This window comes from Mustela lutreola, chromosome 1 (assembly GCF_030435805.1).
Source record: "Mustela lutreola isolate mMusLut2 chromosome 1, mMusLut2.pri, whole genome shotgun sequence".
Lineage (NCBI taxonomy): Eukaryota > Metazoa > Chordata > Mammalia > Carnivora > Mustelidae > Mustela > Mustela lutreola.
In genome coordinates, this window is record NC_081290.1 from 285,054,148 (window position 1) to 285,070,055 (window position 15,908).

Here is a 15,908-nt window from a genome sequence, read left to right on the forward strand (position 1 = left end):
CCTTGTAGCCTTGTGTCCTGGCACTCCTGTGGCTGGGGACAGTTCTCTTCACCCATGTGGCTCTGCCCCCAGGCAGAGGGTTCGGATTAGGGCCTGGGCTGCCTGCCTCACTTACCCTAATCCCCTTCAAGTCTCCATCCCCAGCCATCGGGCCATCGGCCATCAGTTCTCATGGTAGGGGTGCATAAGCAGCTTTATGGTTCCTGAGAACCAGGGGTGCTCCCTGGTCTTGCGTCTCTGAGCCCGTCGTCCCTCCCCACATGGCCGCAGAGCAGGTGAGGGGGCTGCATGGCCCAGACCCGGCCCCCAGCCCGCAGAAGCCTCCTGCGGGGGTCGTGGCTTCCAGGACTAGTGCTGAGGGCCTCCCCTTGACCAGGAAGAGGAGCAAGAAGGAGAGGGGGCTCCGAGGGTCCCAGAAGGGTGCTGGCAGCTCTCAGGAGCAGACCCCTCTTCCGGGACCTGAGGCCCCAGGGAGCAGCAGGAACCCCTCTGGGACTGGAGGACAGGAGGGGACAGGTCCTGCGACCCCAGGGCCAGCGTCCCGTCGCCAGTCCCACCGGCATCGCTCTGGCCCTCAGCACGATGCTGCTCAGAAGACATACGGACCCTTGCTCAACCGCATCTTCGGGAAGGTCAGGTGGGGCCTGGACTGGGGGTGGGGGTGGGGCAGGGATCACACTTGTGCCCTTGGACTCGGCCTGCCCTGCTCCTGGTACTCAGGCCTCCGGCCACCTCTGCTCCAGACCCAGGATTCTATGAGAGCTCTGGGCCCCAGGAGCAGGAAGGGGGGTGGTCATGTCTTCTCCAGGGGCCCATGGGAGTCAGATGCCTTCTCCTGCCCTTGTGGGACTGGCCCTGCCCAGGCCATCGTGGCCCAGGGCTGGAGGAGGAAGGATGGGCCCCAGGGACATGGCGGACTATGCTTCTGCAGGACCGTGAGCTGGGCCCCGAGGAGCTGGATGGTGAGTGGGCCTGGCTGTTGGCAGAGGCGGGTGGGAGGGGTCCCTGACCCGGGCTGCCTGGGCCTGACCTCCCTTCCCTGCAGAGCTGCAGGCCGCCTTTGAGGAGTTTGACACTGACCATGACGGCTACATCGGCTACCGGGAGCTGGGCGACTGCATGAGGACGCTGGGCTACATGCCCACCGAGATGGAGCTCATCGAGGTCTCCCAGCACGTCAAGATGAGGAGTCAGTGACTGACCCCCACTGTCCCAGGGCAGGGTGGGTGGGAGTCACCTAACTTTGTGCTCAGGCTGGGCAGCCCTGGTTCTCTCTGAATTTCATGGCTTGGGGGATGGCGAGAAGGTGGCGGGAGGTGGCTCTGGGAGTCTGCAGGGGTGATGGTGGGAGTGGGTGGCAGTTTCTAGGGCCTTCTGACCATCTGACATTAGCCTTGTTAGGTGCAGGGGTCATGAAAGTCACCCATGATCCAAGAGACCCTTGGGGCTTGGCTAAGGACCCCCTCTGTCTCTATGATACTAGTGATAAAATGTTCCCAGCTGGCTCTCTTCTCTGTGTCTCTCTGACCCTCCTGAGGTCCCTGAAAAGAGCCTCCGAGGTTCAGTGAGGCCTACTGCGACCGAACGCTGGCCTTTCTTTGCGTTTAAGTATCAAATAGACGGGGCACTGGTGATTATCGTTAGCTGATTTGTCAAATATCAGATTCCCTTCATTCCAGGACACCTGCATCTGGTTTTTCTATGGTTTCCAAAATGGGATGTGACTTACGGTTAATGCGAACACATTCAGTGTTGTGCTTCTTTTCTTTCCCCCAAAGCTGTTATTTGCCCATTGGTGCTTTTTACAGTGGATGGTGCTTAGAATCAAGAGACCGCCTGGGCACACTTCTTAAGGTGCATTTATTGCTGCCCACGGGGTTCCAGCATGTCAGAGCCATGCCCTGCCACCCCAAAAGCACCCAAGAGTGGGTCCTCTCATCCCTGCCCCTGGAGGAGGAAAGAGGGTTCATGAGTCCCCCAAGGCCATGCCCCTTTGGCAGTCGAGGCGAGTTTGAACCTGGAGCTGCCTGGGTCCGAACCTTGGGCTCCTTCCCCCACACTTACGTGCTTCACTGAGAGCACCCGAGCATCTCGCCCTGTAGTCCCCGTGGAGAGCAGGGCTCCCGCCTCCTCTCCCCTCCACCCCCAAGGGCTTGGATGCTGAGGACTCCTTCCCAGATGCAGAGCTGGGGAGAGGCTGGCACCTGTGATGCTTGCAACGTCCCTTCTGGGGCCCGGCCCTTTCCACCGTGACGCTCTGCCTGGGTCCGCAGTGGGTGGCCGCGTGGACTTCGAGGAATTTGTGGAACTGATGAGCCCAAAGCTGAGGGAGGAGACGGCGCACATGCTGGGGGTGCGGGAGCTGCGCATCGCCTTCCGAGAGGTGTGGAGTGTGGTCGAGTTGGGTGCTGGTTGGGTGACTGGACAGCAGACCTGCTGGCCTCCCATCCGGGCCAGAGAGACTGGGGGTGGGGTTCAGCCCCTGGAGGCCCACGGCCCTGCAGATAGGGGGCCTAGGGCCAGGGAGGGGTTGGAGAAGGTCCAGCTCACTCTCAGCTGGGGGATCCGCCCAGGGAGACTTCCTGGAGCAGGGGGCCTGCTGTCCCAGCTTAGGAAGAGGTGGAGGGTTTGGATGGGTGCAGGTGGGGGCATCCAGGCCCAGGATGTGGCAAGATAGAGATGGGTTCAGGCAGAGCCAGCTTTGGGTGGGAGGGGCTGAGCCCTGCTGGAATCCTAGTTTGACAGGGACAGGGATGGACGGATCACCGTGGCAGAGCTGCGACAGGCGGCACCAGCTTTGCTGGGGGAGCCGCTGGTGGGTTCTGAGCTGGATGAGATGCTCCGAGAAGTGGACCTCAACGGGGATGGCACCGTAGACTTTGACGGTGAGTCTCCTGCCCATCCCGCCCCCACCCTTCCAGCGCCCAGGAGGAGCCCAGTGTGTTCTGGGATCCCTGACCCGAACTGGCCCAAGCCCAGCTCCTTGTTTCCTCCAGAGTTTGTGATGATGCTTCTCACCCACTGAGGCTCTAGCAGGGAGAACGCGTTGCCCCTCGGGCCCCAGGCCAGCAGGGTTCACGCTATACACCCTCCTCATGAGGCCCCAGAAAGGAAGAGACCCAGCGGCTCCCAGGCTGCTTCGGAACCTTGACAACATCTGGCTGGTGCTTGTGCGGTCGCCTGCCCACCTGTATCTTCACCTGCCTCCCCGCCCAGCTGCCGGGAGGAAACCTGCCCCCAGCTGCCTCTCATTTTCCAGTATGAGCAAGATTTTGGATCTCTCCAGAACCTGGGAGGTAACAAGCTCCTGGGCACTTCAGCATTCAAAGACAGGCGGACAGCGTTGGCAGGATTCTGGTAACGTGGTGAATTGGGAGGGTGACAGCCTGCCTCCCACTACTGCGTAAAAATGTTAAAAAAAAAAAAAAAAAAAAAAAAAGCTTAACTTGAAGAAAGCCAGGGGTGACCCCAGGTATTAAAGACAAGGCAAGAACTCAAAGCTGGGTGGTGGGAGAGTGGGGACACCATGGGGGCCTCAGCATAGAGAGAAGTTCTGGAGCCCCGGCTCTGACACATGAGTGACAGGAGATCTGTAAGAGAGAGACAAAGGAACAGAACATGAGCCTGACTACCTTTCAGGGTCGCAAAGAGCTACCCTGTTCTTGAAGAGAGGGTCAAATATATTTCCACCTGCCGGCCTGAGGAGGTGGCAAGGGTACAGATCTCCAGGGCCTCGAGGGAAAAAAGCTACTCTAAGGAACCTGAAACGCAGGCTTGCACATTAGGCAGGAGAGCTGAACAGATAGGGAGAAGCTACTGGAAGGGGACGCTTCAACCCAGGACACAATGGGCTTAACAACCCTGTCACAAAAGGAGAACCCTGTGAACAACTCATCTCGAGACAAAAGTCCGATGGCTCCCTGAGGAAGAGCGATTCGGCTCTGCAAAGACTTTTCATTGGCAGCGGTAAATGCCAGAAGACAATGAGATGAGCTGGTCGTCAGGCGGAGAAGAAATGATTGCCGGCCAAGAAGCCTATCCCTCACTGAATCGTTATTCAAGAAGGAAGGTGAAACATCAACTTTTTTCAGGAAATAAACGTTGGGAAGAGTTTCCCAGCCATGTGCTCTTGTGGAAGGGTTGGCTTCAGTAAGAGGGAAATTCAGACCTGAACAAAGGCAAAGTATGTACTAAATCATGGTCAGGAAAGCGATCAGTAAACACAATGGTGGATTTAAAGAAGCATTAACTATAAAAAAAAAAAAAAAAGTTCATTTGGGGGATTTTAAAAATAAAGGAGGGACTAAAATAATAGACAAAATAAAATGGAAGATGGGGGGGCTACTTTAAACATGCTGATATCTTTTTTCTCATCTTTCCTAGAGGAGGAGAGATTCACCGATCAGTTTAGAATTTGTTAACTATTAAAAGGGAATCATTAATGTATAGAAATACAGATAGAATGTTTTTTCTTTCTTTCTTTTTTTTTTTTTGTTTAAAGATTTTATTATTTATTTATTTACTTGACAGACAGAGATCACAAGTAGGCAGAGAGGAAGGCTGGGGGCAGGGGGGCGGACAGGGAGCAGGCTGCCAGCTGAGCAGAGAGCCCGATGCGGGACTCGATCCCATGACCCCGGGACCATGACCCGAAGGCACAGGTTTTAACCCACTGAGCCACCCAAGCATCCAACTCTTGATCTCAGCTCAAGTTGTGATCTCAGGGTCACAAATTCAAGCCCCGAGTTCAAGTTCAAGCTGGGCATGGAGCCTATGTTAAAACACAAAACAAAACAAAGAAAAACAGAAGGCAGAAATAATCCTTTAAAAACAAGAATTCTGGGGCGCCTGGGTGGCTCAGTGGGTTAAAGACTCTGCCTTCAGCTCAGGTCATGATCCCAGGGTCCTGGGATCAAGCCCCACATCGGGGTCTCTGCTCAGCGGGGAGCCTGCTTCCTCCTCTCTCTCTGCCTGCCTCTCTGCCTGCTTGTGATCTCTGTCTGTCAAATAAATAAATAAAACCTTTAAAAAAAGAAAGAAAGAAAGAAAGAAAGAAAGAAAGAAAGAAAGAAAGAAAGAATCTCAGCCCCAGAGGAAAGTTACAATATGAGACTGGGTTTCCTGTGACTGACAGAGAAATAACGATGCCTTAAAATGGATAAAATCTTATTTCTTAGGCGAAATCCAGCTGTATGGTCTTCAGGGACCCAAGGTCCTGCTAGCTGCCTGCCATTCCTGGGGTATCCCAGGTTTGTTCATTTTCCAGGTGGCAGGTTTGGAGGCAGGACCAAAGGACAAAAGGGGACAAAGAAAGTGAACCACTCATACCCCTTTAGGTAGGGCTCCTCACCTGGTACATGTAGCTGCAAAGTATGCTGGGAAATGTAGTCTTTATGTGGGGCACCCACATACCCAGCTAAAGACCAGAGGTCCTTCTGCTGTAGGACAGAGAGCGGACACCAAAGGGCAGATGCCGGGCTCTTCCCCACAGCTGAGTGCAGGATCTAAGACACACTCAAGTAGCACAACGAAAATGGAAAGGCTGAAAGTGATGGCCTGGAAAACAGATTTACCAGGAAAATATGAAAGAGACCAAAAGAAACGGTGTAAGTACAGGGAGAGCAAACAGAAATGGGCTATAAGGCAAAAAGCATTAGGGGTAAAATGAGGCATAATTCACTAAGGAAATCTAACGTTCCTTGTCTGGACACAAATATCGATGTATTTTTCAACAAAGAAAGAAGCTACATTTAGAGGTTCATTATCTCCTGAGGATAGGGCTACTGTCAACTCAGTTGGGATGACATAAATTAACCAGCCCAAGTCAAGCACACTGGTCATGCTGAAACTTTAAATGTTGTGATTCAGTGTCCTGTCCGTGTGTTCACATGGACCACGGGTTGGTCAATTTTTTCTGTAAAAGGTGACAGTGTAAAGACTTGAGGCTTGGAGGAAATACGGTTTTTCTCACAACTGCCCAGCTCTGTATCCCCAAGCAGCCACGGCCAACGCAGAAATGAATAGTTGTGGATGGGCTCGAAATTCAGTAATGAATTAACTAAACTTTGATTCATTGACACTGAAATTTGAATTTTATCCACTTTTATGTGTCACAAAATCGTACTATTCTTTTACTTTTCCCCCAACCATTACTAAAATGTAAAAACCACTTTCAGCCCAGCGACCATATCGGGTCTGTGAGTTACTGCTTGCTGACAGCTGCTGTAGACTTATAATATGGAGAATCACAACTTCTGGAATAACTTTGTTTAGTTAAAATTGTGGAAGGGAACCTGGGATGCTCAGATGGTTAAGTGTCTGTCTTCGGCTTAGGTCATGATCTCAAGGTCCTGGGATCGAGTCCCATGTCGGGTTCCCAGCACAGCGGGGAGTCTGCTTCTCCCTCCCTTCTCCCCTCTGCTTGGGCTTTCTCTGTCTCTTTCAAATGAATGAATGAAATCTTTAAAAAATAATTAAAAAATGTAAGATCGTGGAATGACGAAAAGTTATGGGCAGAGTAGCAGCTTTCTGTATTAATTGCCTATTTGCTCACAGCGGTTTTCACAATTTTCCTTTCTTCTTATGTTTGTTCTGATTATAGTCATTGAAATGTAACTTTACGTCTGGTAAATCTGGTAATACAGACTGTGGACTTATATTCTGTATGTCTTTATTTCATTTTTCCAGGTTTTATTTTATTTTGCCAAGGCACTGGTCCACGATGGATTAGAAATGAAAACTGATCCTTTACCACAGCTGGTTGGAGAACCATGGGTTTAGGAATTCCTGCCCCCCACTGGTGCCCTTGAAAGTGTCTTGACTAGGGGCTGAGGGTGGGCAGTCTGGGTGGGCGAGGAGAACAGGAGTGGGAGAAGGGGTCTGGGGGCTAATTCTTCCCACAAAGTTACAGGAATCTGAAGACATCATTCTGGCTGCTGCAGACCCAATGGAAACCAGGCCACGTCTCTTCTTAGTGGCACTCGTGGGTTACCGGGGGAGAAAGACTGTAAACATCTAAGTGTATGAACAAGATCTACCCCAGCCCATGGTCCTTCGGCCAGCCCCTCGGGTGGTCAGCTGGGGACACACGTGCTCTGTATCCTCTCCTCTCCCTCTTACACCCAGGTGTCTTGGAAGTCTTGCGTGATGTTCGATTCTGCCCTTGGGTCAATCAGTCTCTCTGGACCAAGGTTTCCTCATCTATAAAATGGGGCTAAGGTGGTGATTATTAGAAATCACCTGTGTTAAGTGCTTAGCACAGGACCTGCTGCCTTCTAAGAGCTTGATAAATGGTAGCTATTAGGATTTCAGATTGCAGGATTCTCAAAGATTCTGTTTCCTGGCTCTCAAGATTCTGAGATGCTTGGGTTTTCCAAAAGTCTGAGATGGTCTGTTTCCAACGTTCTGTGGTTCTAAGAGTCTCTGATCACTGAGATTCTGTGATACTGGCCCTTTACCATTGTCTTTGCCCTTACTTCTCCCAATCTCGGGACTTAGGAAGTAGGGCAGTGGGCGGAAAGGGCTGGTCTGCTGTCTTGTCATGGCCCACATTCCGAGCTGGCTGTGGCAGTCCAGGGCCCCAGAGCCAGGCTGCAACCAGGATACCAGCCTCCAGGGCCCAGGACTGCGTCATCTGAGTGCCCTTGGCGAGGGCCACCCGGGGCAGGCACCAATGCTGCGCCTCCAGGTAGAGGAATGGGCAGGGCCAACTCTGCTAAGGGCAGGGGGAAATGGGAAGCTTGGTGGGATCTCCTCCGGGCTTGCAGGACAGAGTCCCAGGCCCAGATCCACCCCCAAAGTGCAGAAGCAAGTCTTAGAGCATCAGGACTGTCACAATGAGAAGACAGGTGGTCATGGAGCCGAGGGGAGTTTTTGCAGGAGCGGGACTGCGGCCAGGCTGTGGGCTGGGCAGGGCTAGCGGGAAAGAAGGATCAGTGGTCTCTTCTGGAATGAAGTACATTCTTTTATTAGCACAAAACACCACCAACCCAGCAGCCCCAGGGCCCAAGAATAAGTTAAGGCACAGAACAGGCCAGGGGCGACTTTTCCAGGCCTGGGTATTGGGCAAACTTCCTGAGCAAACTTCGAGGGGTTGGGGGCTCCGGGGTCCCGCATTTCTTCCCTGGAGATGAGGGAGCAGGAGCGGACCCGAGGGGCGCCTCCTGGGGCCGCTCGGAGACGAGGCTGGATTCCGGCTGCCCGCCCGCGGTTCACTTCTCGAAGTAGGGCAGGTAGAAGAACTGAAAGCCCCGGTGGCCCTTGACCGCGCAGTAGATGAAGATCACGTGGTAGACTGCGGGGCGGGGCCGGTCAGCGCCGAGGGCCCGCCCAGAGCCCAGCCCGCTCCGCCCCCCCCCCCCCCCGCCCCGCCCCGCCCCGCCCCGGAGCCCTTTCGCACCTCCGGGAACCAACAACAGGAAACCCGGCACGAAGAAGATGGCGCTGGAGACACCTGCAGCAAGAGGGGCCGAGTCAAGGCTGGGGGGCACGGGGCGGGGCTCACGGGTCACTGCCTGGGCAAGTGTCACTGTCCGCGGTAGAAGGGGCCGTTTCCTGCTTGGAAGGCGGAAGCAAACTTCCAAGGGGCCTAGGGACTCGCGGGTCCCCGAGGAATTCTTCCCTCGAGGGGGACCCCCGCTGCCTGCGGAGGTAGGAGGGGGCGCTCACCTGGCGAGGGGGCCACCTCCAGTCCCACGGCGATCAGGATCAGCACTGCACACAGATGGAGCCGCGAGGGTGAGGGCGGGAGGAGGGGGCCGGCGCTGGGGCCAGGGCGGGGTCCTCCACCCACAACCCCCAGCAACGCTTAGGCCCTAGCAATGGTGTCCCCCACCTGAACTGAAGGTTCCCTTGCCATAGACCCTTCCTGGGAAGCTCACCAAGCTCTGTGTTTTCCGAGTAGGGCCCCTAGCAGGCCCTGGGAAATGTCCCCAAAGAGATTTTTCTCTGCTCCTTGGTGTGCTCTTTCAGTCAATCAACAAATATTTATGGAACACTTGCTGTGTGCCTGGTACTGAGAATCCCACAGGGAAAGGCAAATGAGGTCCCTGCTCTCATGGCCCTTCCTGGTGGCGCAACCAGCAAGAACCTCCAGCTACAACCCGGGGGGCTTGGGATCAGGCTGCAGGAGGGCCAGGTCTGGCAGCACTAGAGCCTGGGGCATCAGGGAGGGGCTTCTTGGAGGCAGTGGCCACTAAGCTGAGCAGGGGTAGCAGTAGCAACAGCAGGTAACATTTAGTTACCACTTACCAGGTGCTGCCAGGCACTGGGCTAAGCTTGTTACCTGCACTGCTTTATTGACACTGTGACTGAATGAAATAGATATGATCATCCCCATTTCACAGAAGATGAAACTGAGGCAGAGAACTGCATTTCAGAAGGAGGAGGCAACCTGACTCCAGAGGCTTTGCTGTGGGGATCGTGCAGGCAGAAAAGGAAAGGAGTGCTCTAGGCAGAGGGAACAGCATGGCAAAGTTCCTTCCCATGGAAGGAACTTGGGGCCTTCTAGGAGCTAACTGATTTTGCAAGAGTGGAGAGGCAAGTGCCCAGGCTCGAGGAGTTCGGCAGGGCCTGGAGACCCCGGCAAGGGACGTGGACTTTGGCTGAGGACAGTGGGTGTTGAGGAAGTCATGGCTGGATCAACTTTTCAGACCCAGAGAGTCCTGGGCCCCCAGTTAGAAAACGGGATTGGGGGGGAGTTAGGGAGCTGGGCTCTGCAGCAAGGGCGGTGATATAGGACGGAGGCTTGAGGACCACCGTGGACTGCTATGGGATTTGTGCCCTGCACAGGGCACCTCAAAAAGAGTACACCTGGGGACTGATACGCTACTGACCACCTTGGCCTAGGGCTGGGGGCCCTGCCCGCTCAGAGGAGGCGTGTTTTTCTAATTCCTGCAAAGGAACTTTACATGTCTAAGGTGGCCTCCAGGTAATGTCCGTGATGTGGGTTTAAATGCCAGCTCATTCACTTCCCAGCTGAGGTCTGAGCAAGTCCCTTCACCTGCCTGAGGCTCTGTCCTTCTGAACTGCGATGGTATTAGTGCTTGTCCTCATGGGTACTGAGAGAATGAAAAGGGGTAAGGCAGGTGGCCAGTGTGACCAGTGCCCAGCTTTGCAGTGGCTGCTGGAAAAGCAGTATCTCCCCCTGCCCCCAAGACGCCCAGAGACGAACCAAGGCTGCTGCTCAGCTCTCTGGCCAGGGGACTTAGACCACCCTGGAGGAGGAAGAGCAGCTGCCACAGCTGGGCTGTCCTTACGGGCCCCTCTTGACCCCACCCCTGTCCTTTCTGGGGATCGTGAGTCCTCAGCCCCATAGACCGAGTCCGAAAACATCTGGCTGTGCGATCTGTCTGCTCTGGGCTTCAGTTCCCCCATCTGGGCAATGGATGTGCCCAGCGAGAGGCAGGGATAGGTCCTCATCCGCACTCAGACTCCGGAGAAGGGGAAATGACAGGTGCACTGGGGACCGGGTTGGCAGGGATATCCCTGAGAACCTGTCCCTGTTCAGATTCTGGGTCACAGCCCTGTCTCTCACCTGCTGTGTGACTTCCATAAGGGGGGAAATAAGCCTACGCTGCACCTGGCTCCAAGCAGACAAAGAATAAATGGCAGAGTGGTTACTCTTCTGCTCCCTGATGGATTTGGTGGGGGTAAGTTAGGAAAAAAAGAAAAGAAAGGAAGGAAAGAAAAGAAAAGTTAAGTTTAGAGCACCGAACCAAATTCCCCTTCAATTATGTGTAATTTCCTGGCTGTGTGACCAGGAGGCTGGGCCTGCTCCTCCCAAGGCCTCAGTTTCTTCACCTGTAAAATGGGGGTGGGGTGATGGTAGCCAGCTTCCTCCTCAGGATGCAGGGAGGCTTGGTGTGCCAAGGGGGATGCACAGCTGGCACGAAGGGAGGACGGGCCCCTCATGGGGGTAGGCAGGGGACCCGCAGGGCACTCACCCAGCCCCAGCAGCAGGAGCAGGAAGGAGGCCAGCACTACCCGGCGGTTCTTCTGGATCAAAGGGTGCTGAGTCCAGCTGGGTGGCGGGAGAGCAGGACGGGTATGAGAGGTGACACGAGCCCAACTCCCTCCTGTTACCCTTCCCCCACCCAGAGGACCGAAGGGGAAAGCCTGGGCCGCCTATTCTGGGGGCACAGAGTGCAGAGAGCTTGAGCAGGGCTGGGCCTCACCTGCAGCAGGCGTGGTAGGAGCGCTGGGTGGTGTTGCTGATGGTGCTGAAGGACCACTGGGAGCTGCGGATGGACGTTCGGCTGGAATCCCTGCAGGCCATTTGGGCCCAGTGAGAGGCCGGGGAAGCAAGGAAGGGGTGCTGGGGGTGGTGCAGGGACTAGGGCTGGGTGTTCCTGCGGGATGGAGGCACTGAGAGGGCACAGGGTGATGAGGAATTCAAGGTGTGGGGTCTCTGCAGGACTGAAGGTGGAGAAAGGCTGGCAAGTCAAGCTAGGGATTCCTGCAGGACAGGTGACCTGTGGGAAGGTAGGGGCCAGAGCAGGCTGGGGGGTTTCTTCAGGATAAAGACCCTGGTGGGGGTGGGTGGGTGGGGCTGGCACTGGGGTAGGGTGACCCTGCAGGACAGGGGAACCCGTGAGGGGAGTGGGGATCAGGCTAGGAATCCTTGTAGGACATTGTGAGAGAGCTGGGTGATCTGGGTGGAAGACTGGCCAGGGACCTGGGCCACAAGAGCCAGGAGCGGAGGTAGAGGATGGGTCCCCACCTGGCCCTGACCTGGTGCTGACTCCCCCATCCGGCTCCGGAGAGGCCTGGGCTCCGTCCTCATCGTTCTCCAGGTTCTATTCCAGAACACAGGGCTCAGAGAGGTTACTGGGCTCAGGCCCTTCCTCCTTCCCCCTCAGGGAGAGGAGAGCAAGCCCACACAGCTGTTGGCCTGGCTGCCTGACAGCTGCTCACCTGGCCCTCCACCCTCCCGCAAAACGGGTTTGATGATTCACACAAACCGAAACCCAGGTAGGATGTGGGTGTTGGGGGCTTGGGGGCGCGAGGCGGTGGCAGGAGACACCGGGGTTGGTTGAGGGCTCCTAGCATGGGTCCCAGGGCCAGGAGTTCTCCCAAGTTCGGGAGTCAGGGTGGAGCTTTCAGAATGGTATTTCACAGGCTCAGTATGCAGGCACTGGATTTGGGGTGCCAATGAGGGGCAGAAGCCCATGGTTTCAGGTTTGGGACATAGAAATCTGGTACAGGTCTCGAAGAAAAGGATCCTAGAATCGGTGGAAGTCTTCTAGGGCGAATGGAGATTTCCAGTTCAGTGGGAAGTCTGCATCAGACGTACAGAGCGCTTCCCAGTCCAGGGGGATAAGGGGCGGGGGAGGGCGGGTTAGGTCAGTATCCAGGAATGGGTGGGAACACCGGGTGGGATTTCCAGTTGGGGCCAGGAGACTTGCACCCAGGTTCCGGTTCTGGGCTCTCCAGTGGTGGCTGGGGACCAAAATCAGAGCTGAGAGGGTCTAGGCTGGGCCCTGGATCAGCAGCCTCGCAGGCTGAGGCCTCTAAACAGATTTTCCCTTGAGTTGGGGCTCTCCAGGGTCCGGCCTGGGGTCCCGCCCGGACCTGGGCTGGGGTTGGGCTGGGCCGGACCATTCACCTGGTAGCGCAGCCGGGACTGCTTGTCCTCGTCGGCCACCTCGAACCGGGCCCGGCGCTCGAAGTGCAGCGGCCCGAAGCGGGAGACCCCGCTGAATTCGGGCCCCGGGCCCGCGTCCTCCAAGGACAGCTCGAAGGCGTCATCGATGCTGAACTGGGGCCGGGCGGCGCTCATGGCCCCGGCCCGCTCAGGCGCCCCTCGCCGCCGCCATCCGGGCCCGCCTACCCCTCGCGCCGCGGTCCCGCCCCCGCACGCAGGCCCCGCCCCGGGCCGTAGTCCTGGGAGAGCGACGGTCCGGCGCCCTGGCCGAGGCCCCGCCCTTACGTAACGGCCCCGCCCCTGCTCGCCGACAGCAGGCCCGAGCTGCCGAGCGCCGAGCGGACCAGTGGGCGGGGCTTCCTTTGGGGACCGCACAGGGGCCGGGGCGCCTCCCAGCGGCAGCCTCCGCGAGCCACAGCGGACGCGGTACTCGAGATAATCCCTGGGTGTGTGTCCTGGGCTTGGAGAGGCAGCCACACGCCGGCCTCCCAGGCCCAAGATGGGGCCTTCTGCATCCCATCCCGCGCCTCCAGGGCCAAGGAGACTCCAGGGTTCAGACTGTGTCCCCACCCTGACTCACCGCGGATCTGCATGGGATGGGTAGACTTACCCCCGCAGACATGGAAACTGAGGCTCAGAAAGCTTATGTGGCTTCTGCTCCTCCAACCCAGTCCCTACTCAGCAGCCAAAGTGATCTTTTAAAATATATCTGATCTTTTTCTCTGTGTGTTATTTTTAAAAGAGGTTTATTTGAGAGAGGGCGCCGGGGCGCCAGAGCGGGGGGTGGGGGTAGGGGTGTGGGGGACAGAGGGAGAGAGAGAGAATCAGCAGGCAGACCCCACAGAGCGAGGAGTCCCAGGTCGCCAGATCCCACGACTCAGAGATCATAAATTGAGCAGAAACCAAGAGTTGGCCACTTAAGGACTGAGCCACCCAGGTGCTCCTCTCTGTGTGTTATTCCTAATTAAAAAAAAAAAAAAAAAAAAAAAAAGTATGGGGCTAAGTTGTCTGTATAAAACTGCCCTTTGGTTTTCCATTGTGGCTGAGGTCTTTCTGACTAAGGCCCACAAAACTGTGAATGCCCTGGTCCCTCTATCCATCCAATCTCATCAAGCCTCTTCTGCCCCTCCTTCACCTACCCTCTGCAGCACAGGCCAACCTTAGGGCCTTTGCACGTGCTCTATATCTGGAAAGCACTTAACCTGGCTCTTTCACAACTGGGTCTTTATCATCAGTGTCCCTGTTCAAATGTCACCTCTCATGGGTTCCATCCCTGACTACGCCATCTAAAGTCAGTTTCACATTACACAGCATTTGCCTAAAGTTAACTTATTTTACCTGGTTTTACTCACCACTGTGTCCACAGTGTCTGAATGAATGAATGAATGAATGCTTTGAACTGAGTGAGTGAATGCTTTGCCCAAATCCCAAATGCCCACAGGTGGTGGAACTGGGGACCCGGCATGCTGACCCTTCACTGCCCACGCTTCATTTTGCGACCTCACGGACAGAGTCCTACTTCGCGGTTTAGGACACATCACTGCCCTGAACTGGGTTCCTCTCAGCGTGGGCAGTCAGCCTCCGTGTATCCTGCTCGGTTCTCTACACGTGGGTCAGCTGCCACGTGAATGTTTGTGATCTACAGGTGCCGTGTATAAAACTCCTTCTGCTGTTTATGTTTTTGTGTTTGTACACTCCACACTCGTGGTGTCTACACGTCTCTCCTTCGCCAGTTGCGTGCGGCGTACCATGTTGGACATCCAACACTTTTTTTTATCCACGGCATCCTTTGGCAAGGCCCGCTTAGCTCGGTCTCAATGCCCCGTCGCAGCAGTGTCATGAACACCTTCATGCTACCTCCTGATGGACGGTGAGAGGATTCTTGAAGTAGGACTGCCAGGCCATAGGGTACAGGCCCCCTTGATTGTCACACTCACTGTCAGGGTTCTGGTTTTCTCTTAGCACTTTCGAACGCTTACTAGTCTGATGAATCTAAAAGGGTTCCTGATTTCCATCTGGCTCCTCTGACAACTGGGGAATTTGAATAGCTCTTCATGAACTTGGCAGTCGTGGGGCTTCCCTCTTCTGTGAACTCCATTCATATCCTTTGTCCATTTTTCCTATTGGGTTTCTGGCCTTCTTTCTGCTTATCTGCATGTCTATATGTGGGTAAGTATCAATCAATGCCTTGGTGTTGTACAGATCTCTTCCCTGGTTTGTCTCCTTATTTGTCTAAGCTTTCCTTGGTTAACAATGCTGGGAATGCTGGGATGGAGTGCAAGCTGGGGCTCACGTCACTCATGGGCATCCTCGGGGAGCGCAGCCTTGGCTCCTGCTGGGTCTCAACCAATGGATGATGGGGGCTCCAGGTACCAGCGCTACCCAGATGTGGCTACTGGGATGGGCCTCGATTTCCTCTCTCAGGCCTAGCACTCTCCCTCATTGACCTGCAGGGGGTGCCCCAAGAATTCTCCCCGGGGCTCACTTGAAAAACCTGCTGAAGAATATCTAGGCGTTCAAAGACTGTCTGCCCCAGGACACCCGTCCTGTTTGGTGGCTTCTGTTTCAGCCTCCTTTCTGGCCCACTGCCACATAGGCCTTCTCCAAATGAGGCTGCAGGGGGGATCTGCACCCCATGCCCTCTTCTGCTCCGTTCACACCATGACAACTCGAATTCCAGTTCTCTCCACATTCTTCTTGGAGGCCTTCTCCAATGTGAGGCTCAAACTTACTACCCTGAGATCAAGGGGTTGGATGCCCTACCCACCGAGCCAGCCAGGCTCCCCTCTCCCCTGGGAGAGGTTTAAGCTTAACATTTCCACAAGGGTCAGCCCTGGTATGACTTTTTGTCAGAAATGGGTTAAACTGGAAGATGTTTTGTTTCTGTCTTGAATGGGTCAGCCCAGAAAAGTTTTTTTTTCAGCATTCCTTACTTATTCTCTTTCCAAACCTTGTTCTTCAATATTTACTTTATTGTTATTTATTTGAGAGAGAGAGAGAGGGAGAAAGAGAACACAAGCAGGGAGAGTGGCAGAGGGAAAAGCAGACTCCTCGCTGAGCAGGGAGGCTGATACAGGGCTCCATCCCAGAACCCTGGGATCGTGACCTGAGCTGAAACGCCGACGCTTAACTGATTGAGCCACCCGGGTGCCCAGGCATCTCCTGTGTTCTTACAGAGCACCTAACATAAGTCCTCTTACCTTGAGGCCTGCGATCTCCAGCTGATCTGGACGTGTGTTTCCTGAGGGATCATCCCACTCTTCCT

At 55.2% G+C, this 15,908-nt stretch overlaps 2 protein-coding genes across 6 annotated transcripts; one reads left to right on the top strand and one right to left on the bottom strand.

Moving 5' to 3' along the window:
* Positions 1-260: 260 nt before the first annotated feature.
* CABP4 (calcium binding protein 4) lies at positions 261-4,331 on the top strand. Its single transcript, XM_059159026.1, has 6 exons — positions 261-632; positions 932-962; positions 1,046-1,189; positions 2,274-2,383; positions 2,738-2,885; positions 2,997-4,331. The coding sequence occupies exons 1-6, from the start codon at positions 261-263 to the stop codon at positions 3,023-3,025; spliced, it is 834 nt and encodes a 277-aa protein (XP_059015009.1). The 3' UTR covers positions 3,026-4,331.
* A 3,556-nt stretch (positions 4,332-7,887) lies between these two features.
* TMEM134 (transmembrane protein 134) lies at positions 7,888-12,860 on the bottom strand. 5 transcript variants are annotated; one of them, XM_059149400.1, is made up of 8 exons: positions 12,605-12,860; positions 11,731-11,795; positions 11,175-11,237; positions 10,944-11,020; positions 10,535-10,631; positions 8,668-8,712; positions 8,399-8,452; positions 7,888-8,293 (listed from the first exon to the last, which is right to left on the bottom strand). In XM_059149400.1, exons 1-8 carry the CDS (start codon positions 12,776-12,778, stop codon positions 7,915-7,917), a joined length of 954 nt encoding a protein of 317 aa, XP_059005383.1. In that variant the 5' UTR covers positions 12,779-12,860; the 3' UTR covers positions 7,888-7,914. The 5 variants fall into 5 exon arrangements, with proteins under 5 accessions (XP_059005383.1, XP_059005373.1, XP_059005401.1 ...); XM_059149390.1 differs by having other exon boundaries at positions 11,175-11,264; positions 12,605-12,859; XM_059149418.1 differs by lacking the exon at positions 10,535-10,631 and having other exon boundaries at positions 8,059-8,293; positions 12,605-12,858.
* Positions 12,861-15,908: the final 3,048 nt, after the last annotated feature.

Excerpts from the sequence above, each read along its gene's own strand:
- CABP4 (XM_059159026.1), top strand. The coding sequence starts at position 261 with ATGGCCGCAGAGCAGGTGAGGGGGCTGCATGGCCCAGACCCGGCCCCC. Across the intron at positions 633-931 it reads TCAACCGCATCTTCGGGAAG|GACCGTGAGCTGGGCCCCGA; the intron begins GTCAGGTGGGGC and ends ATGCTTCTGCAG. Across the intron at positions 1,190-2,273 it reads CCAGCACGTCAAGATGAGGA|TGGGTGGCCGCGTGGACTTC; the intron begins GTCAGTGACTGA and ends CTGGGTCCGCAG.
- TMEM134 (XM_059149390.1), bottom strand. The coding sequence starts at position 12,778 with ATGAGCGCCGCCCGGCCCCAGTTCAGCATCGATGACGCCTTCGAGCTG. Across the intron at positions 10,632-10,943 it reads GCTCCTGCTGCTGGGGCTGG|GGAGCAGAAGAGTAACCACT; the intron begins GTGAGTGCCCTG and ends CAAATCCATCAG. Across the intron at positions 8,294-8,398 it reads CCTGTTGTTGGTTCCCGGAG|TCTACCACGTGATCTTCATC; the intron begins GTGCGAAAGGGC and ends CCCGCCCCGCAG.